The following is a 26,450-nucleotide window of genomic DNA, read 5'->3' as shown; positions in this document are numbered from 1 at the left end:
ATTGAGAGTCCTTACAGCACCCCACAGCTCAGCATCTTGGCCACCACAAATCTATGCCTGACTGACCAGTACTGTCTCTTTGGCAACTTCCACAGGCTATCACTCACTACAGCATTTTGATTAAACTTTGAAAGGCTGTCTCAACATCTTGGTATTCGATGGTGCTCAGGGCAGGGGAAGCAAGTCAGAAAGTCTCCATGAAAAGTGCCCTATCTGCATGCAAAAGTTTTTGTGGCCCACTCGGGAAATCATCCCAAATGACATGCAACACTATGCAGTCCCACCAGTCTGTGCTTGTTTTGCCCTGGTGGTCAGATCCATCAGCAAGGAAACCTGCCCCATTAGTCATGATCCGTCACGATGCACGGGCCCACACTGAGAGTTTTCATAGGAACTGGGAAACTTTTGGGATGGGGGAGAGCCTATACAGGAGAGATGGGCTCACTCTAAACCACAAAGTGGGCAGACCTGCTGACTAAACAGTAAAAAAGGTGTAATGCAGTTTTTATAAACTAGGAGAGTGGAGAAAAGCGATCTGCTGCAAAGAGCAAGTGGATCGGCAGAGACTTCATCAATTCACCGAGAGCGAGTCTATTGATATGAGTTCTCAAGGGTACAGTCAGAAGCAGAGGATGGAAGAGGATAATTGTAAAGGCCAGATCAGATGAGATAACATTCTCATAAAAGAATCGGACACATCAGAAAAGGCAGACAATAAATAGTGACAGTTTTAAAAGTGCTTGTACACAAATGCTAGAAGCTCTAAAATATAAAGATGGGTGACAGAGTACCTCATGATGAAAGGAAGGATATTGATATAATAGGCTCAACAGAAAACTGGTGATTTGAGAACAAATCAATGAGACGCAATTGATTGGGGTACAAAATTATATCGAGGACAGAACAGGTTTCATGCGAGCGGGGAGTGGCACGATTAGTGAAAGAAAATGTAGAATACAAAAATGAAGTACAAAATCTTAAGTGACCGTTTTTCGCCCTTAAAATATCTTGTAGCGGTACAGGGCATATCATCACTATAGCTGGTTATAGGTGGTCCGATATATCATATGTTATACTTCTATTAGAGCATGAATTTCTATGAATTCTATGGACATGAAGATCTTAGATTTACTTATTTGATTCTATATTTTTCATATAGTGCACTCGCTCGCGACTGTTCTGTCTTCCGAATAATATTTTGTACCCAAGAATAATTGCGTCTCCATTGATTGTTCCAAATCACCAAGGTTCTGTGACCTATTATATCAATATCCTCCTTCATCATGAGACTCTGGTTCACCCATCTTATTATTTAGACTTCTAGCATTTGGTGTACAAGCACTTTAAACCTTGTCACTAATTGATTGTCTGCCCTTTTCTGATGTGTCCATTCTTTATGTGAATGTTTCATCTGATCTGCCCTTACATTATCCTCTTCCAAGTCCTCTGCTTCTGACTGTACCCTGGAGAATCTCTATCAATAGACTCGCCTCGAAGAGGAAGCTCTGTCCGATCCACTTGCTCTTCTGCAGCAGTCGGGCTTTCTCCCATCTCCTAGTTTTAAAAACTGCTCTACAACCTTTTTACTGTTTAGTGCCAGCAGTCTGGTCCCACTTTGGTTTAGGTGGAGCCCATCTCTCCTGTATAGGCTCTCCCCATCCCAAAAGTTTCCCCAGTTCCTAATGAAACTCTCCAAGTGTGGGCCCTGGCAATGTGGACATCATGATGCTAATGGGGCAGGTTCCTGCTGTGGATTCTGGCCCCGGGAAACAAGCACAGACTGGTGGGACTGCATAGTGTTGCATGTCTGGGATGATTCCCAGTGGCCACAAAACTTTTGCATGCATAAGGGCACTTTCATGGAACTTTGTGACTTGCTTTCCCCTGCCCTGAAGCACAAGAATACCAAGATGAGAACAGCCTTCATAGTTTACAAGCGAGTGGTGATAGCCCTGTGGAAGCTTGCAAAGCCAGACAGCTACTGGTCAGTCAGGCATAAATTTGGAGTGGGCAAATCTACTGTGGGGGCTGCTGTGATCCAAGTAGCCAATGCAATCAAAGAGCTGCTGATATCAAGGGTAGTGAGTCTGGGAAATGTGCAGGTCATAGTGGATAGCTTTGCTGGAATGGAATTCCCTAACTGTTATGGGGCAATAGACGGAACCCATATCCCTGTCTTGGCACCGGACCACCAAGGCAGCAGGTACATAAACTAAAAGGGGTACTTTTCAATGCTGCTGCAAGCACTGGTGGATCATCGGGGACGTTTCACCAGCGTCAACATGGGATGGCTGGGAAAGGTACATGACCCTTGCATCTTCAGGAACTCTGGTCTGTTTCAAAAGGTGCAGGAAGGGACTTTCTTCCCAGACCAGAAAATAACCGTTGGGGATGTTGAAATGCTGTAGTTACCCTTGGCAACCCAGCCTACCCCTTAATGCCATGACTCATGGCAGTCTGGACAGTAGTCTGGAGCTGTTCAACTATAGGCTGAGCAAGTGCAGAATGGTGGTAGAATGTGCATTTGGACATTTAAAAGCACGCTGGTACAGTCTACTGACTCGGCTAGACTTCAGCGAGATCAATATTCCCATTGTTATTACCACTTGTTGTGCGCTCCACAATATCTGTGAGAGTAAGGGGGAGACATTTATGGCGGAGTGGGAGGTTGAGGCAAATTGTCTGGCCGCTGATTACATGCAGCCAGACACCAGGGCAGTTAGCAGAGTACAGGAGGGCGCAGTGCACATCAGAGAAGCTTTGAAACCCAGTTTCATGACTGACCAGGCTATAGTGTGAAAGTTCTGTTTGTTTCTCCCTGATGAACTCCCCCTCCTTGGTTCACTCTGCTTCCCTGTAAGCTAACCACCCTCCCCTCCCGTCTTCAATCACTGTTTGCAGAGGTAATAAAGTCATTGTTGCTTCACATTCATGCATTCTTTATTAATTCAACACACAAATAAGGGATAACTGCCAAGGTATCCCGGGAGGAGTGGGGGAGGAGGGAAGCACCGGGTGGGGTGGGGGAGGAGGGAAGGACAAGGCCACACTGCACTTTAAAACTTATTGAATGCCAGCTTTCTGTTGCTTGGCTAGTCCTCTGTGGTGGAGTGGTTGGTTGCCCGGAAGTCCTCGCCACTGCATCGTTGGGCATCTGGGTGAGAAAACTATGGAACTTGGGGAGGAGGGCAGTTGGTTACACAGGGGCTATAGCGGCAGTCTGTGCTCATGCTGCCTTTCTTGAACCTCAGCCATACACCGGAGCATATCAGTTTGTTCTTCCAGTAGCCTCAGCATTGCCTCTTGCCTTCTGTCACCAAGCTGACGCCACCTATCATCTTCAGCCGCCACTTGTCCTCATGTTCATATTGTGCTTTCCTGGACTCTGACATTGTCTGCTTCCATGCATTCTGCTGGGCTCTTTCAGTGTGGGAGGACTGCATGAGCTCAGAACATTTAATCGCGAATGCATTTTTTTCGCCTTCTGATGATCGCTAGCCTCTGGGAAAGAGAAGATAATGTGAACGTTGAAAAATTTTGCAGCTGGTGGAGGAAAAAAAAGGGAGAGTGGTAGTTAAAAAGACACATTTTAGAGAACAATGGGTAGACTCTCACAGTAAACCTTGCTGTAAACTTTACATAGCACATGTGCTTTCGGTGCAAGGTCTCATTTTGCCTCTTATTGAGGATATGCCGGTTTTGTGTGAGAGATCACTCATGCAGGGACAGGCAACAGAATTTGGCCTGCAGGCAGCCATGGTAAGACTAAAGTCTTTTGGCTTCTTTAACTTTCATAACAAGTGAGAATAGTTTCAAACAGCAGCGCCCTCATTTCCCACACCAAGCAGCTGTTGGGTTGGCCATTTAAAATGGGCTGGCAATTTAAAAGGAGGGGCTGTGGTTTTCAGGTTAACATGCAGCACAAACCCGGCTAACCACCCCACCACACATACACAGACACACAATTCTCTGGGATGATCGCTTCACTCCTCCCCCCACCACATGGCTAACAGCGGGGAACATTTCTTTTCAGCCACAGGCAAACAGCCCAGCAGGAAAGGGCACCTCTGAATGTCCCCTTAATAAAATCCTCCTATTTCAACCAAGTGACCTTGAATGATATTACTCTCCTGAGGATAACACAGAGAGATAAAGAATGGATGTTGTTTGAATGCCAGCAAACAGCGGGACCATACGCTGTGTTATGCAATGATTCCAGACTACGTGCTACTGGCCTGGCGTGGTAAAATGTCCTGCCATGGAGGATGGAATAAGGCTGCCCTCTCCAGAAACCTTTTGCAAAGGCTTTGGGAGTACATCCAGGAGAATTTTATGGAGATGTCCCTGAAGGATTTCTGCTCCATCCCCAGACACGTTAACAGACTTTTCCAGTAGCTGTACTGGCCGCAAATGCCAGGGCAAATTAATCATTAAACATGCTTGCTTTTAAATCATGTATAATATTTACAAAGGTACACTCGCCAGAGGTTCCTTCTCCGCCCGGGTCCAGGAGGCAGCCTTGGGTGGGTTTGAGGGGTACTGACTCCAGATCCAGGGTGAGAAACAGTTCCGTGCTGTCGGGGGAAATGGTTTCTCCACTTGCTTGCTGTGAGCTATCTTCCTCGTCTCCAAAACCATTGATGGAGTCAAAGCATAGGGGTAGGGTAGTTGTAGGGGCACCTCCTAGAATGGCATGCAGCTCATCACAGAAGTGGCATGTCTGGGGCTCTGACCCAGAGCGGCCATTTGCCTCTCTGGTTTTTTGGTAGGCTTGCCTCAGCTCCTTAAGTTTCATGCGGCACTGCTGTGGGTCCCTCTTACAGCCTCTGTCCTTCATGCCCTTGGAGACTTTTGCAAATGTTTTGCCATTTTGTCTTTTGGTATGGAGTTCTGATTGCATGGATTCATCTCCCCATACAGCAATCAGATCCCATACCTCCTGTTCGGTCCATTCTGGGGCCCTTTTGCAATTCTGGGACTCCATCATGGTCACCTTTGCTGATGAAATCTGCACTCACCTGCAGATTGCCTTGCTGGCCAAACAGGAAATGAGATTCAAAAGTTTTCCTATCTACCTGGCCAGTGCATCTGAGTTGAGAGCGCTGTCCAGAGCGGTCACAATGGAGCACTCTGGGATAGCTCCCAGAGGCAAATACTGTCGAATTGCGACCACACTACCCCAAATTCGACCCGGCAAGGTCGATTTCAGCGCTAATCCCCTCATCGGGGGAGGAGTACAGAAATTGATTTTAAGAGTCCTGTAACTCAAAAAAAGGCTTCATTGTGTGGATGTGTGCAGGGTTAAATCAATGTAATGCTGCTAAATTCAACCTAAACTCGTAATGTAGACCTGGGCTGAGTATCACTCTTCTTGTTAGAGCCTGTCCAAGGTGGGGGTCCACTCAAGCAACTCAGACCATAATCTCAAAATTGCAACAACAGAGATTTATAGTAAATTTCTAAAAGCGTCATCTTCAGCCATCTCAGCACTTAGTTATCTTGGAATGCTGATTGATAAAAGCCACAACATTTTTCTGACATCCTATTGACAGGAAAAGATAATATCAGTGATCGTTTTCTCAGGAGATGCATGAGGATGTCAGTAAGCAATCTTTTAATGAGTATTCTAGGGATAATTGTGTCCTGGATAGAAATAGTATCCCAGGCAATAATGCATCTGAGGACTTTGTGGAGCTTCCTGCTGTCCCTTCCCGACAATTTTCTGTTTTTTCCCTCCTCTCAGAAGCTGAACATTACATCACTTGTTGAAATCCCTGGATTGGTTGATGAATCTGGAGAGGTTCTAGGGAAGGGTGGACATGGTGGAATCAAACAGGTCTGTCATAACAATTGATGCAAGTCTGGAAGGTGGGGGTGGGGATATGTTCTCTGAGAATGTGACTCACGGGACGAAAAAGAAAAGCATAACATTTCTAAAACTATGGGCATAAAGTATGGTCTTCAGTCGCTGGCCCCAGCATTGCTGAACATCAAATTCTTACATTGACAGACAATATATTGGCAATGGTGTACATAAATCATTAAGGGAGCTACAGAAGGTGAGCAGAGGCCCATCTACTATCTGTCATATTGCATATTAAGGGTACCAGTAGCACAAAGGCTGAGAAGAAGGAAAATTGATCAGGAGGAACTGAGTCTTCACAATGAATCCTTCTGATTGATCACCAAAATTTTTGGAACTCCAACACTGGATTTTTTCATCCATGAAACCGAAAGGCCCACCAGTACTTTGCAAGAAGAGAGCCAGAAGCCCTAGGCATAGATGCCCTGTCACTCAAGTGGCCAAGGGCTTACTTTGTTTTTTCTCCAGGTCTCATCATCTCCAGGGTAATACAGAAGAAGGCAGCAACAGAAGTGATTGTAGTGGCTCCCATTGGCTATGAGATAGGTGTATCTCCAGAACACTCTGTTGACCTCTGGGATAAACTCCACAGGCAAGTTTCAGTCAAGGATATGATCTAAATCTAAAGCTTAGAGGGGGAGTTGTATTCAGCGTCCTGTAGACAAAGTGTCTCATGTTCTAGAATTTTTACAAGACTGCTTTGATCTTTAGTTCCAGGCTAAAACCTTGAAAGTACACATTTCTATGCTGTTAGTAATTCAGAGTGCACCATAACAACATATGCTGCTTCATTAGAGCTCCATCTGTTGTGTCCTCCTAAGGTGCATACAGTTCTGTCTTTGGATTTGAGCATTGTTCTCAATGCCTTAATGAAGGTGCCTTTGAACTTATGAATCAGTTTAATTCCACTACGTTACTATCAAATCAACCTTTATTGCTATTGTATCACGAAGAACAGTATCAGAGTTGGGAGCTTGGTCAATTGATCCATCCTGCTGCCTCTTCCACAAGGATAGGGTGTTTTTGTGTACAGATCCCAAAAGTAAATTTGATTTTTTTCTCAAGCACAAGAGGTCAGATTGTTGTCTTTTTGTCCACTTCCTTCTCACCCAAAGGAGAAACTATTGCTTTTGTTAGATGTAAGATGATGTTTAAAGATCTGAAAAAAGCTAAAAGCCTAAGAAAAACAGTCTTGCTGATCTTGTTTCATTCATGGAAAAGTGGTGCCAAAGCATTTAAACAATCAGTCTCACGCTGGATACACTGGTGCTTCACTGAGGCATATAAAGCAAAGAGACTCAGTTCTCCACTGGGCATAAAAGCGCTCTCAGCACGAGCAGCGGCAGCATCATGTGCTGAGAAAGGGCAGACTTTTTATAAGGAAACCTGTAAAGCTGCAACTTGATCATCCCTGCATACATTTACTGAGTTTTACAAGATAGATCTCAGTCTTCAGCTGATACAGCCTTTGGCAGGCAGGTCCTGCACGTTGTGGTGATTCCTTAAAGGAATCCTTTTTCTCAGTGATGTTAATTTGTTCCTTTTCCAGAAATAATATCACTGCTGAGAAAATCCCACAATGAGGATCTGTGGACATAGCCCAAAGAGAGAATGGGAGAATTAATGGTGACTTACCTGAAAATTTTTCCATCTTTGAAGGAATAGGTTCACAGATCTGATGTGTCTTGAGCATCCATTAAAGGAGATCTGTTTTACTTATGGTTAAAGTTTTCTAAAACAGGTAGAAATCTTTCTTGTTGTTTATAATGTTTCCTGTCCAGTATTATTTTTTGCAAGGTGCTGATGCAGGACAAGAGGTTTGTTTTTTGTTTCACAGTCCAGAGGTGCTAGATATGGAAGCATCTGAAAACTGGAGGGTATGTGGAAGGTGGGAGCTAGTCACTTCTCACCTGTCCAATCAGCTTTGATTCTGCTCCTACAGCTACAGACAGATGATGACACACACAATCAATACTGAGGATCTGTGGACCTAGTTCTATGAAAAAGAAAAAATTCAGATAAGTAACCACAAATTCTGCCAGTCTTTCCTCTTAACTTTTTATTTTTATGATTTTAAGGTTTTGATTCAAAGGGAGTGTCTTGCCTCAACTTTGTCACTAACTATAGTTTTTGTTTGCTGGTTTCATTGGGTATTTTACAACTATAGTGTATCTTAATGGATAGTTCCCCACACAGGAAGAAGAGGAGCTGCATCTGCTACTTCTGGGGGAATTCTGTGCAACTGCGCATTTGCAGAATTCATATTCAACTTTGCTTCCCCGTAGAAAATGATGGGGAAGGAAGGGAAGCTGCAAGAAGTCACGCACCCTTCCTTGGCAGTGCAGGCGCCTCATTTCCGGCACCCAGAGCAGCTAGGGGAGAGGCTGGGGACGCCCATGGGCATAATTGGAGGGGCATTGCTCCCCGCCCCCCAACAGAGGCAGGGCATTGGGGGCAGGCAGGATCATCTGCCACTGCCCTTTCACCCATTTCTGCAAGCACAGAGCTGCCTGGCAGCTCTGGCTTACTGACTGCAGCTGGATGCAACCTCCTGGGTCCCAGTGCTGGTCGGCTTCCCTGTCCATGTGTGCTGGATGCCCTGTTTTCTGTACAACGGTGAGTGCTCATGGTGGGGCAGGACAACGGGAGTGAGGGGAAAGGGATGGGGTAGGAAGGAAGAGACAGTGGGAAAGGAAGGGAGATTGGATAGGGCAGAGGAAGGGGAATGTGGGAGTGAGGGGGGATGGGGTAGGGGACAGTGGGAAAAGACGAGGGGAGAGGAAGGAGAAGGGGTGGGATGGGGTGAAAAGAGTATGGGGAATGGGGGATGGGGGAGAAACAGGAGCCCAGCATGCCGTGTCTTCTGGTAGCAGCTGGGGCTCTTCCCGTTAAGCAGGCCCATCGAACCCTCACCCTAAGAAGCCCCACTACCCCATGCACGTTGACCACCCCAATGAGGCCCCACCTGGACTCCGACCCCACTGAACTCCAAAAGCTACACCTGACCCCCCACTCCTCCAGTACCTGTATCCCCCCTCCCCCCACTGAGCATCATACCCTCACACCCAGACCCCACTCGCTGAGCCCCAACCACCTTTACCTGGATCCCCATTCAAAGTTCCATTGCCCCTGCACCCAAAACCCCAAAACAATGCCCTGTGCATTCAGATCCCTCACTGAGCTGCCAGCACACAGTTTGCCCCATACAGAACCCTCTCACCCCATACCTGGATTCCCCCACACTAAGCCCCTCCACACTTGGATCCTGCCTGCTCACACTTGGTGCACCTGTCGTGGAGGGGCAGGGCCCCACGATGTTTCTGCAGCAAGCCTGGCCCTTGCACTGTGTCGGGGTTAGGTGCAGCCTCACTGCTGAGTCCCTGTCCTGAGGTGGTGGGGGACTGCAGAGTGAATTCCCACCTTCTTGCATCCAGGGGCCTGTGCTCCCTACTGCCAGGCTGGAGCCTCCACATTTATTGACAAATACAATTTGCAGAATTTTAAAATACTGTGTGTAAACTTTTTAATTTTTTGGCACAGAATCCCCTCAGAAGTAACCTGCCCTGGGAATCAGAGGGATAAACTTTGCAGCTGAAGCTGCTCTTGGTTATTTCAGCCCTTCTGATGAGGGTGAGAGGCTGTGATGCAGCTCACTGAAAGCTTCATGCCTAACATTTTATCTCTAGTTAAAAATTACTGTAAGTACAACAAGAGCAACCCTACTTAGCAGTGGCAACATAACTTGATAGTTGAACAAAACTTCCATGCGGGAGTCTAAATAATCACCCACTTCCCAAAATACTCCATAGTCTCTCATCAATGTCTAGGATTTGGATACTGGCTAGGAGAAGCTGCAGAAGCAAGCTGCACTTGCCTGTATTCCACCAGCAGGTTTCCCTATTGCTCTCTTCCTTCACTGGCAGTATTAATCATACTTCTCAGCCTTCAAACATACAAATGTGGGTAGCCTGTAAGTATGAGGGCATCCATGTTGATCAGTACCCACGATTGACCCAATAATCTCCAAAGCTGAAGGCATGAGCCTTTATAGCTTATACTAAAGAACTTGGTTCTCAAACTGGGAGTTATCACAAACATCTTCTAGTTTGGGTACAGAGGAGAACACAACATATACACTGATCATAGGGTTGCACAACAAAACATATAAAATATGAATCACACAAATCACAAATAATTTACAAATTCATAATTTATAAGTATTAAATCTTTTTTAAATAGATTTCTTTACTGTGTGAGTCACATGCAACTGTACCATCCCCCAGCATAGATCAGCTGCAGGGTTTAAACCCCCTTGGCCTCCAAATCCCTAACAGAATTTATCAGAATTAATACATATACAGAATTATTTATATTAATATATGCAGAAGTAATTGCTAACCCTTTGTAGACCACTTTGTAGACCACTGGAGAACAACTTGAGGCATGTTCCCAGTGGGTTACACAACTACTATTTACCCATCAGGAGGCTCTTGTCTTTTTGAAAGTGAACAACTGTGGTGATGGCTCACTGTGATGGGCCACTATTGAAGTGAAGAGTTATTTTTCAGTTATACAGCATATCAAATATATGTTCACAAAAGAAAAGTATATCTTATAATAAACGCATGATTTGAAATTTTGCTATGCAATTTCACACTTATAACAGTAGATGGCACAGTTTAACAACATAGTTACTCATTTATAGTTAATTTTCTAAAGGGCAGTATAGGTACATGAAACTTCAAAACCAGGTTTTGGATTAAAAATATAATAACTGCAATAAATATAAAAACATGGTGATTTGAGAAGAAGGCCAGAGACGCTTAAGGCTCAAACATCATTTCCAACTTAAAAGACCTATAAAAAGTTTTCAGATCTGATCTGTAAGAAAATAGTCTGCTTCATTAAAACATATAATTTAGCATTTTATATTTATCACTAAAGAAGCTTTCTCTGATCCAAAGTTGAGATCATTCCAATTCAAATCTATGGAAGCTTAAAAATATAGGAATTTGGGCATACCTGCTTTTGTTTTTAAGGTATAAAACAGTATCTATTATAAGCCTCTCTTTTCAGATGTACCTAACTTTGTGAAACATTAACTCTTTGGGACTGAAATATTCCAAGCTTGGCTCTGCTCAAACATGATAGTTTTGGAAAGTTTCAGCAAACTCCCTATGGTTATGTTTGAGTTATGAATCTGTGATAGAAAGTATGTCTTTATGTCATAAAAAGGTGCAATATTTTCCTCTTCAGTATAACTAAAAAATGGTTAACATTTGAGACATTAAATTTGGAATGTATATAGTCTCTGACAAGTAGTACACGGTTTAACAATTTCTTTAATGTTGTATTGTGAAAATAACAATTATGAATATTTGAAAATGTATCTGGTATCATGATTATGAAATTTTATTAGTGTTTATGCTGCACTTTAATCATCCTGTGCACCTGTGCTGTGGTCTGTGGAATGAAATACATTGCGCCCATTGAGATGATCTCAACATACTGGGAATTCTGCTACAAGAAATGTTATTCTAGATTACCCAAAACAGAAACACGTGCTGCTAATGTTCTCATTAAAGATCCCGTAGCCTAGTGGTTTAAGCACAAGGTTGAAAACCATGCAGTCTTGAGTTCTAGTCCCTGGCTTGATTTAATAGTCGTTTGCACTTATGTAACATTCTATAAATATTATTTAGTTAGGCCTCAAAATGTTCTGTGAGGTAGCAAATCTGTATTTTACAGAGAGGGTAACTGAGTCACACAGAGATTGTGTCTTTTCTAAGATCATACAGCAAGTCAATATGAAGATCAGAACCAGTCTCCTAATTACTAAGTCTTTATTTTATCCACTACACTACAGTTTTGTTCAGGGGAAATTGCTTCACCCATCTTTGTTTTAGTTATTGCATTTGTAAATGCCAGCTAAGAATTTTGCAAAGACAGATGAGCATTGTATGAGTTCTGCAGATGAAAAAGAACTATGAATACTGTCACATATCTAGTTGAGCTCCACCTGTTGGAAACTCAGACTGCTGTGAGGAGATCCAAATGCTGAATCTCACATGCCCTTAGCTTTCTGGGGCTGGGCAGAGTCCCTTGCTTTGGACCTTTAGGCATTCACCTTATGTCTGATACCCTTCTGGACAGTGGGGACTCCACAGTCAAATTGCTTAGGCCCTGAAACTAGTGCCATCTCCCCTATGCCTATTGAACAACTGTTGGACATTTCTTGTTTTTTGTCACCTGTCTCTGTTCTGTGTGGGGATTCTTCAAGTGTATGCATGCCCAGTGCATTATCGGAGATTTTCCCACAGCCATATCCCATTGGGGCTGTGCATGTGCCTTCTGCTGCCTCATACTATTGCATGATAATATAAATGGCAGAGCCACCCCCAACACCCATCAGTTCCTTTCTACTGCTCATGATGGTTATTAGTTCTATCTTGCTAATTCAAGTTTTCTCTTGTTTGGGTATTGTATATAGTTTGGTACTCCATTAATAGTTTTAGTGTTAAGATATTTTTAATAGGAGATTTTCTCTATTGAGGTACTTTTTTGTACTCTGGTTTCTGCCATTTGGATACTGGATGCTGGGACATGCTTCAGTTCTTGGGCTTCAGTACTTCAAGAACCCAGTTAGTGACCTGCAGTCCAGGTGCCTGAAGTGACTAGGAGAGGCTCATGTCAGAGAGAGGTGCCAAATCTGCAGGCACTTTAAGCCCAGAACTAAAAAGGATAGGGAGGTCAGACTAAAACACCTTCTGATGGAGGCAGCCCAGCTTCCCCGCTCAGAGACTGCCTCTTTGGAGAGCGCCTCCTGTATTGGCAGAGTCTCGATGCCAGTCTATTCCATTACCAAGTAAGAGGCACCAGAAGACAACATTGAAGGACTCAGTATCCTGCAGATCAAGATCTATGGCACCAAAGTCCATCAAACCTACTGGAAGGGAGGGTAGCGTGTACTCAATCCAAGGCACTCTCCGATACAAATAACTTCTCAGACAAGGTCATTGACTCTAGCACTGGTACCAGCCCCATTATGATAATCCCCTAAGGCGGTACCAACTGGTTCTGGGATCCAATCTTTGTTGGATTAGTGACAGCAAGAGGCTACCCTGATGCCATCAACCCTTGAAGCATATGCTATGTGTTGTGTATTTGGTTGTCATGGTTTTTGTTCCCATGGCAACTGAGTTAGATTATTAGGGGATAGCCTAGCCTGTTTCAGCCAGTTAGGTGAGCTCTGTGTGTGTAAATAAATGGTAGTTTTGTTAGCTGTCTGCTGTCTGGCCTCAAGTGATTTCTTCCTAAACCGGCTGCCCCAAGGATATAACAAGGGGCGACGATGGATGCGATTCCAGTGCTGCGCCAGTAACAGAAGGAAGTAGAAGTCAAGGTAAAAAAACAAACAAAAAAACTGCTTGTTTGCACTGTCTGTGAAAGTGAAACTAAAAATCATGGCTACTCTGACCAGGCCACTGGAACCTTTTGATGAGAATATAGAGCAGTGGCATGTGTATACTGAGTGTTTTGAGCTTTTTGTTATTGCAAATGACATTACAGAAGCGAAGAAGGTGCTAATATTCTTAAGCGTTGTAGGGGCTATAACCTACTCCCTGCTATGCAGCTTACTACACCCTGTTAAGCCTGAGACTAAATCTTACAATAACGTTGTGGAAATCCTGGGGTCCCATTTTTCCCCCAAACCACTGGTAATTGCTGAAAGATATAGGCTCCACAAAAGAGACCAAAAAGAAGATGAAACAGTTGTACAATTTGTAGCAATTTTAAAAAAGCTAGCAGAACACTGTGAATTTAAAGAGATGTTAAATGATGCCCCGCATGACAGGTTAGTATGTGGCCTGTACAGTGAAGCTATACAGAAGCACCTACTGACGGAGGCTCAGCTTACATTACAGAAGGCTGTTGATATTGCTGTCTCCATGGAACCGGTTACAAGGGAGGCGCAATACATCGGTGCATCCCCTGGGGTGCAAAAAGTGTCACAAGAACCTACCCACAAAACTGTGCAGAGGAGTCAAGAATGTTACCGCTGTGGTAAGCCAGGTCACCAGGCATCAGAATGCTGGTGTAAGGACCTGGTGTGTCGACACTGTGGCAAAAAGGGACACATTGAGTGTGCCTGTAAACAAAAGAAAAAAGAGGCCTGTGGTCTGGCGACAAAAAGAGGAACCTGCATACCCTAGAGCAGACCCAGGATGATCAAAGGTGACACCTCATCGCAAGAGCGGAAGTGCCACTGCATGTTTTGTCTTTGGCAGTGGGCTCACATGAATACTGGGTAACCCCCGTTGTTGGATGGCAAACCTATACGCATGGAACTGGACACCGGTGCAGCCGTCTCGCTGGTCTCCGAGACTGTGTATAAAGAAAAGCTACAGCATCTTCTGCGCTTAAGGCAACAAAAAACTGTTCTGAAGACGTATACGGGAGAAGCTGTGCCCATGTTGGGCACTATTGATGTTAAGGTGGAGCTCAATGGACAGGCTGCTAAATTGCCACTGTTTGTGGTGAGAGGTAACTACCCAGCCTTAATGGGTAGGTCTTGGCTTGGGAAGATTCAGCTGAACTGGGCAGAAGTGCACCGGATGACTAAAGAAGAAACCAGTCTAACCCCTATACTAAGGAAACATGCTGCTGTTTTTGGAGATGATTTGGGAAGTATGAAGGGAATCACTGTGACATTGAACATTAAACCTGACAGTCCACCAAAATATCTGAAAGCCCGAACTGTGCCATATGCCATCAGGCCAAAAGTTGAAGCAGACCTGGAGCGCCTGGTCACCAATGGAGTCCTAATACCAGTTACCCATAGCTCATGGGCCACTCCTATCATCCCCAATAGTGAAGAAAGATGGCTCTCTCCGGATTTGCGGTGATTTTAAAGTCACTGTCAACCCAGTGTTGTGTGCAGAGCAATACCCGCTTCCCCGCATCGATGACCTCTTCGCAGGCCTGGCTGGGGACAAAAGTTCAGTAAGATTGATCTGAGTCAAGCATATTTACAGATGCACGTCGATGAAAAGTCCCAAGAGCTGTTGACTATTGTGACTCATAAGGGGCTTTATCGATACTGTCGCCTACCCTTCGGAATAACGTCTGCTCCCGCCCTGTTCCAGAGGGCTATGGACCAGATCTTGTGTGGCTTGTCAGGAGTTCAGTGCTATCTGGATGATATCCTGGTCACTGGAAGGAATGAAGAGGATCACTTAAAGAATTTAGAGGCTACCCTACAAAGACTGGAAGAGTATGGCCTACGAGTTCGCAAAGACAAGTGTGAATTCTTCAAGCCCTCTGTTGAATATTTTGGGACACATCATTGATTCTGCAGGTCTTCATAAGGCCCCTGCAAAAGTTAAAGCTATTGTGGAGGCTCCCCCACCTCGAAATGTAAGCCAGCTGCGCTCGTTTCTAGGACTACTGAACTATTATGGAAAGTTCATCTCACAGTTAGCCACACTGCTAAAACCTTTCATGAGCTCCTTGGGCAGAACAAGGCCTGGAAGTGGACTGAAGCCTGTGATGTTGCATTTAACAAAGCTAAGGATGCATTGCTAAATTCTGAAGTTCTAACGCACTTTGATCCATCCTTACCCCTACAATTGGCCTGCGATGCCTCCCCTTATGGAGTGGGAGCAGTCGTGTCACACATTATGCCTTCGGGAGAAGAGAGACCTATTGCTTTTGCTTCACGCACTCTAAGCAAAGCAGAAACTAACTACGCCCAAATCGAACGTGAGGCATTAGGAATTTTTTTTGAAATTCGGAAGTTTCATCAGTACCTGTTTGGGCAAAGTTTACTCTTCTCACAGACCATCGACCTCTGACGTCAATTTTTGGACCCTACACAGGCATTCCCCCATTAGCTGCTAGTCGTATGCAACGTTGGGCATTGTTACTTTCAGCACACACATATGAAATCAAATATCGGAAATCCACTCTGCACGGCAATGCAGATGGCCTCTCAAGGTTGCCTTTGCCGGTCAAACATCAAGATAGTGCCCAAAAGGAAATCTTCTACTTTGAACAGGTAGAGAATACACCCATCACTGCTACTCAGATAAAGAAGGCAACTCGCGTTGACCCAGTATTGTCCCAAGTTATGGACCTGGTGATGCATGGAAAATCTCGACAAACCTCTCCGGTCTCACCCGACCTTGTTACCTACATGTCCAGGAGGACGGAGTTATCGGTCCAATCTGGTTGTTTTGTTGTGGGGAGACGTGTCATTATTCCACCACCACTGAGATCACAGATGTTAGAACAGCTACATTCCGGTCACTGTGGAATAGTGCGCATGAAGGAAATTGCACGAAGCTATTTTTGGTGGCCTGGATTGGACAGTGCTATTGAAGAGAAGGCAAAAGCTTGTATGTCATGTCAGGGTGTGAGGAATGCACCCCAGTGGGCACCCCTACACCCATGGGACTGGCCTGAAAACCCGTGGCAACGTATATTCACATTGACTTCGCTGGCCCCCTTGAAGGAAGCATGTTCTTGGTGGCAGTAGATGCCCATTCTAAATGGCCAGAAGTCTCTATAATGCAGTCCACTACTGCAGAGAGTACTATCCAAAAACTACGGGACTCTTTAGTCGTTTCGGTCTGCCAGAACAACTTGTGAGCGACAACGGACCGCAGTTCAGTTCTCTCTCAGGAGTTTCAAAATTTTATGAAGGCAAATGGGATACACCACATCACGTCAGCACCATATCATCATCCATCCACCAATGGATTAGCTGAAAGATTTGTGCAGACAATGAAACACGCTTTGAAATCAGCAAGGGGACAACACTCCATTCAAAAGCGTCTGGATACCTTCTTACTTTCCTACAGAAACACACCTCATGCTACGACCCAGGCATCCCCGGCCTTTCTAATGATGGGACGACAGCTGCGCACTTGCTTTGATCTGCTGAAACCTTCTGAACCCCGACAAATTGTGCAACATCAGCAGCAATATCAAGTCATCAGACGGGCACCCAGAGCAAAAGACCGAACCTTTAGCCCGGGACAGCCAGTTTTGCTCGGAATTATACTTCCAGGCTAAATGGGTCCCTGCCACGATCATCACTCAAACAGGACCTGTTTCCTACACAGTCCGACTGCAGAGAATCTTACCTGGCGGCGACATGTAGATCAGCTGTTGCCAGGTCATGCCAGTCCTCAGGACACATCTGCAGTTGAGTGGTCTGACTTCACCTCTTCTGGTGAGACACCGAATCACGAATCACCTGTTTCTGACTGTTCTCCTCCATTACTGCTGGCAGCTGAGATACCCCTTTGCCCAGCACTAACTGATACCACCTCCTCACCTGTTCGTGCTGCGGACCCTGAGCCCATGGTACTTTCAGGTGCAACAACACCAGGAGTTTGCCGTAATCCACCTAGAGACAGAAGGCCTCCTCATCAGCTGGATCTTTAGCTACGGCGAACTGACGGTTATGGGGCAAAATAATCCCCAGGGTTTAGCCAGGAATGGAGGCAGTCTGCCCTCCTTCTCTAGTCTAGTGAGTGTTTTTTTTAGGGGATGTTCTTATTGGGGAGGGGGAGGAATATGTTGTGTATTTGGTTGTCATGGTTTTTGTTCCCATGGCAACTGAGTTAGATTATTAGGGGATAGCCTAGCCTGCTTCGGCCGGTTAGGTGAGCTCTGTGTGTGTAAATAAATGGTAGTTTTGTTAGCTGTCTGCTGTCTGTCCTCAAGTGATTTCTTCCTAAACCGGCTGCCCCCAAGGATATAACATTATGGCATGTGACCAGCTGAATCTTTCCGTACGGGTTATGCCATGGTTCAAAAATCATCTCACCTGGTACCAACACTTACTCATCAGGATTTGTCAATTTCTTTAGTTCAGTGTCTGGTACTGTGGACACCTCCGGACACTCTACTACCTCTCTGTATGGTGCTGTATGTAGTTAACAAGAATTTTTGACTAACTGGCACACACCCCCCGCCCACACACTCTCCCAACATGCTGGATAACAAAGCTTTTACTGTACTACTATCCATTACTCAGCTTAAGTTGCAAAGGGATGTGTTGTGGAACTAAAGGCTTAACTCTGCTGGTGAACCATATGGGGTCAATATGGTTTCACTTCATGGAATTTGTATTTTCAATTTACTTTTTAAAAACTGTCATATTAAAATATATTAGAAGATTAAGGTCACAAACTAAAGCATTGAGAAGTTAGGAAATTATACAATTAAGGTTGCCTGTGGGACCCTTAATTTAGCCTCTTTGTGTGTGTGGATTATTACACAGTCTTTAATTACATATGTTGCCATGTTTTTTTCACAGAAATTCTTCCTCATTCAGTGCACAGAGAGGTCAGTTCTCAAGGAATGAAACAGGGTTGTATAATGAATGAGTCTTGCTCTCTCTCATTCATTCCAGAGTTGGAAGGTGTGTAGCAAATGAGACAGAACTGGAAGAAGAGAAATGGTGGCCTTGTGTTTGAATTATCCAACATACTAAACAGCTGCTCATTCAGTGAACTGCATACGTCCTGTGCACTGAATGAGGCAGAGGACCTGTGAAAAACTGAATATGTGATCAAGTGAGTATAGGTTATGTTATAGACCATATGCACCTTAATTTACAAGGACAACTCAGATTGGTCTATAGATTGCAAGCTGGATTTCAACCTTTGCACTTTCATGACAAAATTCTGTGTCCCTGGTATCACAAATATTGTAGTGGTTCAGCATGCCCACCCTTACCTAATAGCATGTCGGAGTATATAGCTCAATTTGAGGCAGCAATGTGCATAATTTTTCCCCTCCCCTCTCCTCTCCTTCACCAGCCCAAAGTATTCTAGCATTCTTCTGTTCTCCAGATGGGACCATCAATTAACCTACTTCCTTCTTTTGTTGTTGACACTCTCCCCACAGTTGCAATAGAGAGAGCAAACAGATGCTTCATCTTTGAGGTGATGCTCTCAGGAGACAGAAGTTGTGTGTGTGTCTATATAAATTTAAATTTGTACTTTATCCTTTAGTGGCCCCCTGCACAAAGGTGAATGTCATCCTTGGATTCTAAGCTTGCTTGAGTGATCTTCATACCTTTCTGTAAGGTGTCTAGTGTGTTTAAGTCCAGTAGACTACTTGTGGAAGTAGCTGCTCACCAATTGCATGAGCAGTTCATCTGGTCCTGAGTGGGTGGGATATACTGTACATTTCTATCGATTTTGTATTTTTATTGCCTCCATTACCAGAGCATCTGAAAGACCCTCATAATATTTAATGTATTTATCTTATCCAGCACTATTATGATGGAGAATAAAAGTCTATAAGTACTATTATCTACATTTTATAGATGTACAACTGAGACCCAGAGAAACTAAGTGACTTGCCTAAGGTCATAGAGGAAGTCTGTGCCAGAGCAAGGAGTTGAACCTAGGTCTCCTGAGTCCTAGACTGGCACCTTAAGTGCTTGACAATCTTCCTTTTTTATATGAAATTTCTACCTTTTCAGGGCCAATCTATTTTCTGATGCTGAGAAGTTAATGGAAGAGGTTAGGAAAACATCTTTGCTATATAAGTTAAAATTTCTAATTTGGAAATACAGCTGTCTTTTACCTTTCCCCACCTCTCTTCCTGCAACATAGCCACTGTAATAATGAAATTTTATAAATCCAAGCGTACAAATGGCTGTCAGCTAATTTCTACCCCCCCACTTATGATAAACACACTAGTTCCTGTAGCTAAGAAGACTTGTATTTCTACTCTGCTGTGCAAAGTCAGGTGTTTTCCCTCCGATGTTTTAATTATATTAAACTCAGTGTCTCTGAAGAAAACTATTAAGCATTCTGCCTCAGCGCTAAAAGATCTACCAAGCCTATGCCAGAACTGTTACCAAATAACTTAGAATTATGCATCACTTAGTTGCTTCAGGAGAAATATGCCTATTGATGATGACAAAAGCCTGATGATGCATTTACTAATTATGTCAGCAACAGTTTTTTGGAGCCATTTGTAGCTCTGCCCTTTGCTCATGTGACAGTGAACACAGTAGCCATTCCAGACTGATGTATAGAAAATTCAAGGCCATTTTACAGAGGATAATTCTAATTTTGTTAATTTTCAGGTTTAAATAAATATGATGTGGATTTATTTACTTAGAATTGGTGTATATGTAGTGCTCTGGAAAATAGCCTCTAGTGTCTAATTAGTGGTTAGTGAACATAAAGATTTTGCAGTTCAGATAAGCAAACAAATCGCTTGCTAGAACTTTGTTATAGCTGCATCTCTCCTTCCCGCTATAGCATCAGGTGTCTTTACCAGGATTTAGTTGTTTTGTCCATAGTGTGCCATAGCAGTCACAGTTGTATTGGTGCATATAGAAACATTTGAGCAACCGCTCTGGAGAAATTCACTTTTTATTGTAGATGAAATTTCATACCATTCAGGGACCTCCCTGTCACACAGTGCATTCTAGGGCACCACTAACTGGCTGCCAAAAATTCAGATTAAAAGAAAGAAAAATACTAGGGTGACTTTACTAATAGCAAACCTCAAAAATGACTGAAAAGATTTGCCCATCTCTTATTAGTCCAAAGTTGAATTAAGATTTTGATATTTATTTATTACCAAGACTCATGAAATTAATGTATGGACAGCATAGATTTTGTGCTGTCCTGCTAAGCAAAACCAAACCAAACCCAGTAATGCTAATATTGCTTTCTAGTTTATTCATAATTAGGTAGCTTGAAGAAATTTGTCAGGCCATAACATTCCTTTAAAAACTTGACTGTGGCATTTGAGAGCAGGGCTCGAAACAACTATTGGAGAAGGTAAGGTACATTTTCTAAACAATACTAAGGAACGTTAAGATGCTGTGCTAGGTGAGTATATGTCTTCAGCCTACTTGCCACAGCTTTGATGTCTTTCTAGAATTACTTCAGTGTTCTCCATCAGAGTCTTATGTCATACTCAAAGGTTTATGTTCTATATAATAGATGGAAACGAGTTCATTTTACTTGAAGGGTAATGGTACTGTATAAGTCATTACAGCCTATCCATTTTGCTACAGTGTGTCTAGATTTGTGTTACTAAACTGAAATGAGCTGATCTACATATGCATTTGCCCTTACAACTGAATAGAAAGCAAGAAAGCAAAGCAGATTAAAAGAATGCTTGATATTTTTCTTATTTTTTTATTTTAGCCAAGGATCCCATCCAAATGGGCCTTTCAGTACAAATCTACTGACAATACCAAAACAGAGATCATCTTCGGTGACAATGACTCATCATATAGGTCCCAGACGAGCTGGTAAGTTAGCAGTCTTATTCTATACATCTTGCAACATGTTGCTATGATTATGAGAAATTTGATTTATATTAAACCCTCTTGTACGCCACACATTACAATAATTTGACCTATTATTTTGTACATTATAACAGTGTAAGTTAGCATCAGTATGTAGCACATGCTTGAAAATAATTTTAATCTAATTTACTTCTAAGAATATTCAGAGGACATATTGAATATTATCTCAATACAAATCTAAAATATTAATACAATGCTGTATAACTGGACAAAGTCTCTCTGCTACTGTATTAGCACACACACCTGCAGGCTTTTCAAGAGATATACAATGGTTGTCACTAAATTTTTTTGCAAAGTTACTGTAATAACTATTATGTCATAATTTTTATTTCTTAGAATTATATTACTATTGTTTGTATTACAGCAGTGCCTAGAGACTTCAGTTCAGAAATGATCCCCATACTACTGTGATGTGTACAAACACACATTAAGAAACTGCCCCCACCTAGTAATGAAGCTTACAGTCCAAGACCCTGATTGTGCCATAAGCACCGTATAGACAGACTCCTGTATCTGTGGGAAGCCCCAGTGAAGTCATGGAATTTGTTGCATTATCAAGCCTGATGAAAAGAGATTTTTAGCCTAAGAAAGGAGTTTACATGTTAATAAGCTTTGTGGAGTATGAGAAAAATAGAAATATCAGATGCTGCTATGTAGTAGCTTAGTAAATGTTGAATTTCATAATGACCAGTGTGTATATAATGTGTATACCGTGTACTAGAGATTAGAATTGGTCTCTTTGCTCATATGAAATTAGAGCCTTAGTATGCAGTTCTTCTGCCAATTCCACCTATGCATCTCTGATTTTACCGTAATTTCAATAAGCTATTAAACTGTGTAATGTAATTTTTAAAATAGAGACTTGATTGCCTGTTTAAAAATAAGTATAAAAGTTTCATTGGGGATGCATAACTATTTTTTTAATTAAAGATATCATTATTCTTCAAACTGTACTGTATATTTTTAAATCCGTTCTTTTCACTGGGTTTGTCTAGTTTATTCACTGATTTTAGGCGCATTTCATTTTCCTAAACCCTAAGCAGCATACAAACTCAGGCTCTGCTCCTGCAACTTGTTGCATGTGGTTAGACCCCTGTGCCTCTTATGGATAAATTGCAGGATTAGCACCTTGGTGACATTATATACAGCATAAAATACTGTGTATAATCCAATATTTTTAAAATATAAATATAAATTGAAGATACACTGAAACTTAAGAACCACTCAGAGGATCATCGACAGTTCATTGCTTTGCATAGATGGCCTTCTAACAAGGGAGGTGCAATCCAGGAATACTTTTTCAGTCTGATAAAACAGATTACTTGAGAAAGGTGTTCTTTTGCACAGATTGACATTTACCTATTCAAACATTGTGGTTTTAACATATTAGATCAGAGAAAAGAAAATTGTAGTTTAATATATAAATTGAAAAAATATTCAAATATGGCTGACTATTTACTAAGTAAGTATCTCAGTTATAAAATAAAACATTAAATGCATGCTTAATTAAGGGAAAACAGAATGCAGTATTACCCAATGTGGAAAATATGACATGCTTAAATATATGCAGTGATGTCTTCGGTCATATATTGTAGTCTATTTTATATGTATAATTACACTAAAAAGCAGTTAAGAGAACATTACTAAGGTTGCAGAAATCAACCACTCAGACATTAGGAAATGCCGAGATTAAGGTTGTCTGTGCACTGAAAGAGGCAAGGGTCCTCTGGAACAAACAGTATATAATTATGTAATTAAAGTCTGTTATATAAGGCATATGCACAAAGTAGGGGGAAATTAAGGTCATGCATGGCATTTCCTAACTGTTGAGTGCTTGACTTGCAGTCCTAGTAGTGTTTTAATATTGTGTGTACATGTGTGTAATTTCCTTGATCTTTAAAAAAGCAAACTGAAAAAGCAAAAATTCTATCTTGTCATATCATATTGACATTCACATAGGTCATTAACGGGGCTGGAACCTTTAGATCCACCAGAGCTCTGCCACTTGAACTAATGGAGTAAGTGATAGAAGTGTTAGGTTCTTCTTCGAGTGCTTGCTCGTATCGATTCCAATTAGGTGTGCGTGCGCCGCGTGCACGTTCGTTGGAAGATTTTTACCCTAGCAACACTCAGTGGGTCGGCTGGACACCCCCTGGAGTGGCGCCACTGTGGCGCCAGATATACCCCTACTGACCCAGGTGCCCCTCAGTTCCTTCTTACCGCCCGTGTCGGTCGTTGGAACTGTGGAGTGCGGTTTTACTGGCCTCCACCTCCCTAGCTACTCGTAGTTCTCTAGTTACTTTTTGTGTATATAGTTCAAAGTTATATAGTTATAGTTAATTCTTATCGTTCATAGTTAGTGTTATAGTTAAGAAGGGTTCGGGGATTAGCCCTTTCCCCGCACCTGGTGCCAGGGCCCATGCCTGGATCACCGGGTTTCAAACCGTGCTCGGCCTGTCACAAGCCGATGCCGACAGGAGATCCACACGACTCCTGTCTTAAGTGCCTTGGGGAATCTCACCTGGCAGACAAGTGTCGCATTTGCAAGGCCTTTAAGCCGAGAACAAAAAAGGAGCAGGACTTTTGGCTAAAACAGCTCCTTATGGAGGCAGCTCTTACCCCTCCACCTTCAGCACCGAGCTCTGGACAGTCGGCAGGTAGAAGCGCCTCCTCGGCACCAGACCGTGCCGGTACTGCCAAGGCCTCTCGTCACCAGCCGTCGCTAGCACCAAAGTCGACTCGGCACCGCTCCCTCTCCCCGAGATCAAGAAAGCCTAAGACTCCTGCTGCTTCCGTGCCACCTGCACTGCAACCAGAGAGCTCGTCTAAGTCAGATCGCCCTGCACCGACACCTGCCACGGCACGGACGACCTCGGCACTGTCGATTCCAGTCCCACAATGGCCGTCGAGTCCGGTGCCTGTCAGCTCCCCGGCGAGAGTCGGGGTTGAGCTTGCTATTCCATCTACGCCAGAGACATTCTCAACGGCAAGGGATCTGATTGCCATGACAGAGTCGACGCTGCCTCAATCCCCGGCACCGCCAGTGCACGTAATACAGTCTATCAGCAGGCCTGTCTTGATAAGACCATCCTTTGTCGGCACAGCAGAGCAGCACGATACACGATCACAGTCACGCAGAAGTTCTAGGTCCCGTCGGCGCTCCCGCTCCCAGCGCTGCTCACAGTCCAGGCACCGTTCTCCTCCTCGGTACCGGTCACACTCGCGGCACCGTTCAGTATCCCGTTCGCCGGCCCGCTACTCTCGGCACCACTCCAGCTCCTGGCACTGCTCCAGGCACCGTGACTCCCGTAGCCGCTCTCGACGTCAAGCCTCGAGATCTCGGTCGACCTCCCGGAACTGCTCCGGTCGCAGGTCCCGATCTCATTCCCGGTACCGGTATGGCTCCCGGTACCGGTCCCCGGTGCCGAGTAGAGCAAGGTCCGCTAGAGACAGAGACTCTGCCCAGGGCTTTTCAGCCCCTCCATGGCCATCCAAACACGCATCAGGGTCGTCCCACGCAGACAGCCCTTATGCACAGGATCGCGATTCCAATGTTCCCACCAGAGTGCTATCCAAGAGACAGGCCCAGACCAAGCCCCCATTCAGCGGTCATTTGACGCCTGGGCGTACCACCAGGCCCAAGGCGTACCAGGAGTCCATCCGCACTCTCTGATCCCATCAGTTTCAGTCACAAGAAAGGCCTCAAAGTACGACAGTTCTTCTTCGAAACAAGATGTCCTGATCGGACATCCACTCTATGTGTCGATCATCCCCTGTGCCTTGCTTTTCGGAGACTCTTCTCAGCTGATACCGTAGTGCCTGTAGTGCTCAGCAGCCTCAGATAGCCTTCCCGCCACTGAGTTATTATCACTCTAGTGAGCAATGCTAGCGATATCCTCATTCATATAGCCCCGGCTTGATAGACGGAGCTCAGCTAGAACTCTGAAAGAATTTCTTTCCTCATTTAAAATTAACTTGTAGTTAGACATATATTAGTAGTGTTACCTACCCTTTTTTCATAGCTGTTTTTAAAAAAATAAATATTATTTTTTTTTTCTCTCTTCAGCGCGCTTCAAAATATGCCTTGGTTCCACAGGTCTTAAGTTGCTGCTCTCCCTGTAGGCATATCTCCGAATGGACATTCACATGCAAAAATGTTTGGGGAGACCCATATGCTCCCAACATAAAATTCACTCATGCTGACACCTAAAACTAAGCTCCAAGTGAGAAAGACAGAGAGAGAAAACTCACTTCAGTCTTTCACCTTAGAATATCCCTAGGGTCCGTCGTCAGATCGCCTGGCGCGGACTCTGCCTCTCTCACGACACGATGCTCTCGCCACTGTCTAAAAAGCAAGAAGAAAGCAGCTAATACGCAGACGAATTCCCTGTCACTTCAATGTCAAGAAGAAGACCATAGACAAAACCTTCTTCCGAGTCTAGTACCCAATAGTCATACTGACCGGATGATAACCACCTGCTTGAGCATTCGCGACGAGCCGGGCTCCTTTACGGCATCCGCGCTTAAACCCACCTGTGCTTGTCTGGCCGGCAGCGCAATGGCTCCATGCCGAACTGGGGCACAGCGCTTTTACAGTTGCTGCCTTCGATTATGGCACCTATCAGCACCGACAATGAATGCGGATGACAAATCAGCCCCCCCTGAGGCACGCAAGCCTCTATCTTTATAGCGCTGGCACCAAACTACGGCACCGGCTATAAATTAACAACTGCTACTTTGGCCCGAGCCAAAGACTAGAATCTCCCAGTTACGCAGTCCCAAGCTTCCCCTCACAGCAATTCATTATCAGCTTCACCCTTCAGCTGCCTCAGCTCGACTCGTTTACTCCAGTCAAAAGTGACCTAGTGTCACCTACACTGCATCAGCCTTTACCTTAAAGACTGTTGGTCTCACCTAAAACAAATGAATTCAGGGTAAATCCTCGAACAGGCCTTCCTCCTAGTGAGGAGGAGTTGAACTACAGGGGATGTATTCATCGTCACAATCAGAATTCCATCCTTAGAGTCCTGTCACCACGTGGGTAGCACCAGAGATTAGTCGAATGAGCTGCAGACCACGCCCGTAGACCCATACCTCCTGGTTGTGTAAACCCATGGGATGGCACCACCTAGTGCCTTGTTCCACACACCATGGAGTGCAGAGCTATTTGGGCCCGCATGGGCCATACTTTCCCCTCGGGACAGCACACCCGCTCCAAAGACTCGATCC

At 44.1% G+C, this 26,450-nt stretch overlaps 1 protein-coding gene and 1 long non-coding RNA gene across 3 annotated transcripts in view; one reads left to right on the top strand and one right to left on the bottom strand.

Annotated features, from left to right (window-relative positions):
* Window positions 1-26,450, bottom strand: part of LOC142046752 (uncharacterized) — a 257,988-nt gene that overhangs the window by 128,985 nt on the left and 102,553 nt on the right. The window lies entirely within an intron of this gene.
* The window catches only part of PDE3B (phosphodiesterase 3B), a 288,726-nt gene that overhangs the window by 180,327 nt on the left and 81,949 nt on the right, over window positions 1-26,450 (top strand). For both annotated transcript variants that reach the window (XM_075065146.1, XM_075065145.1), the window contains exon 5: window positions 21,058-21,164. In XM_075065146.1, coding sequence (XP_074921247.1) covers window positions 21,058-21,164 — 107 coding nt within the window. The remainder of the gene's footprint in view (window positions 1-21,057; window positions 21,165-26,450) is intronic.

The sequence above is a fragment of the Chelonoidis abingdonii genome, chromosome 4, assembly GCF_003597395.2.
Source record: "Chelonoidis abingdonii isolate Lonesome George chromosome 4, CheloAbing_2.0, whole genome shotgun sequence".
Classification (NCBI taxonomy): Eukaryota; Metazoa; Chordata; order Testudines; family Testudinidae; genus Chelonoidis; species Chelonoidis abingdonii.
Note: the sequence above shows the minus strand (reverse complement) of the source record. Positions and strands in the feature narration are given on the sequence as shown.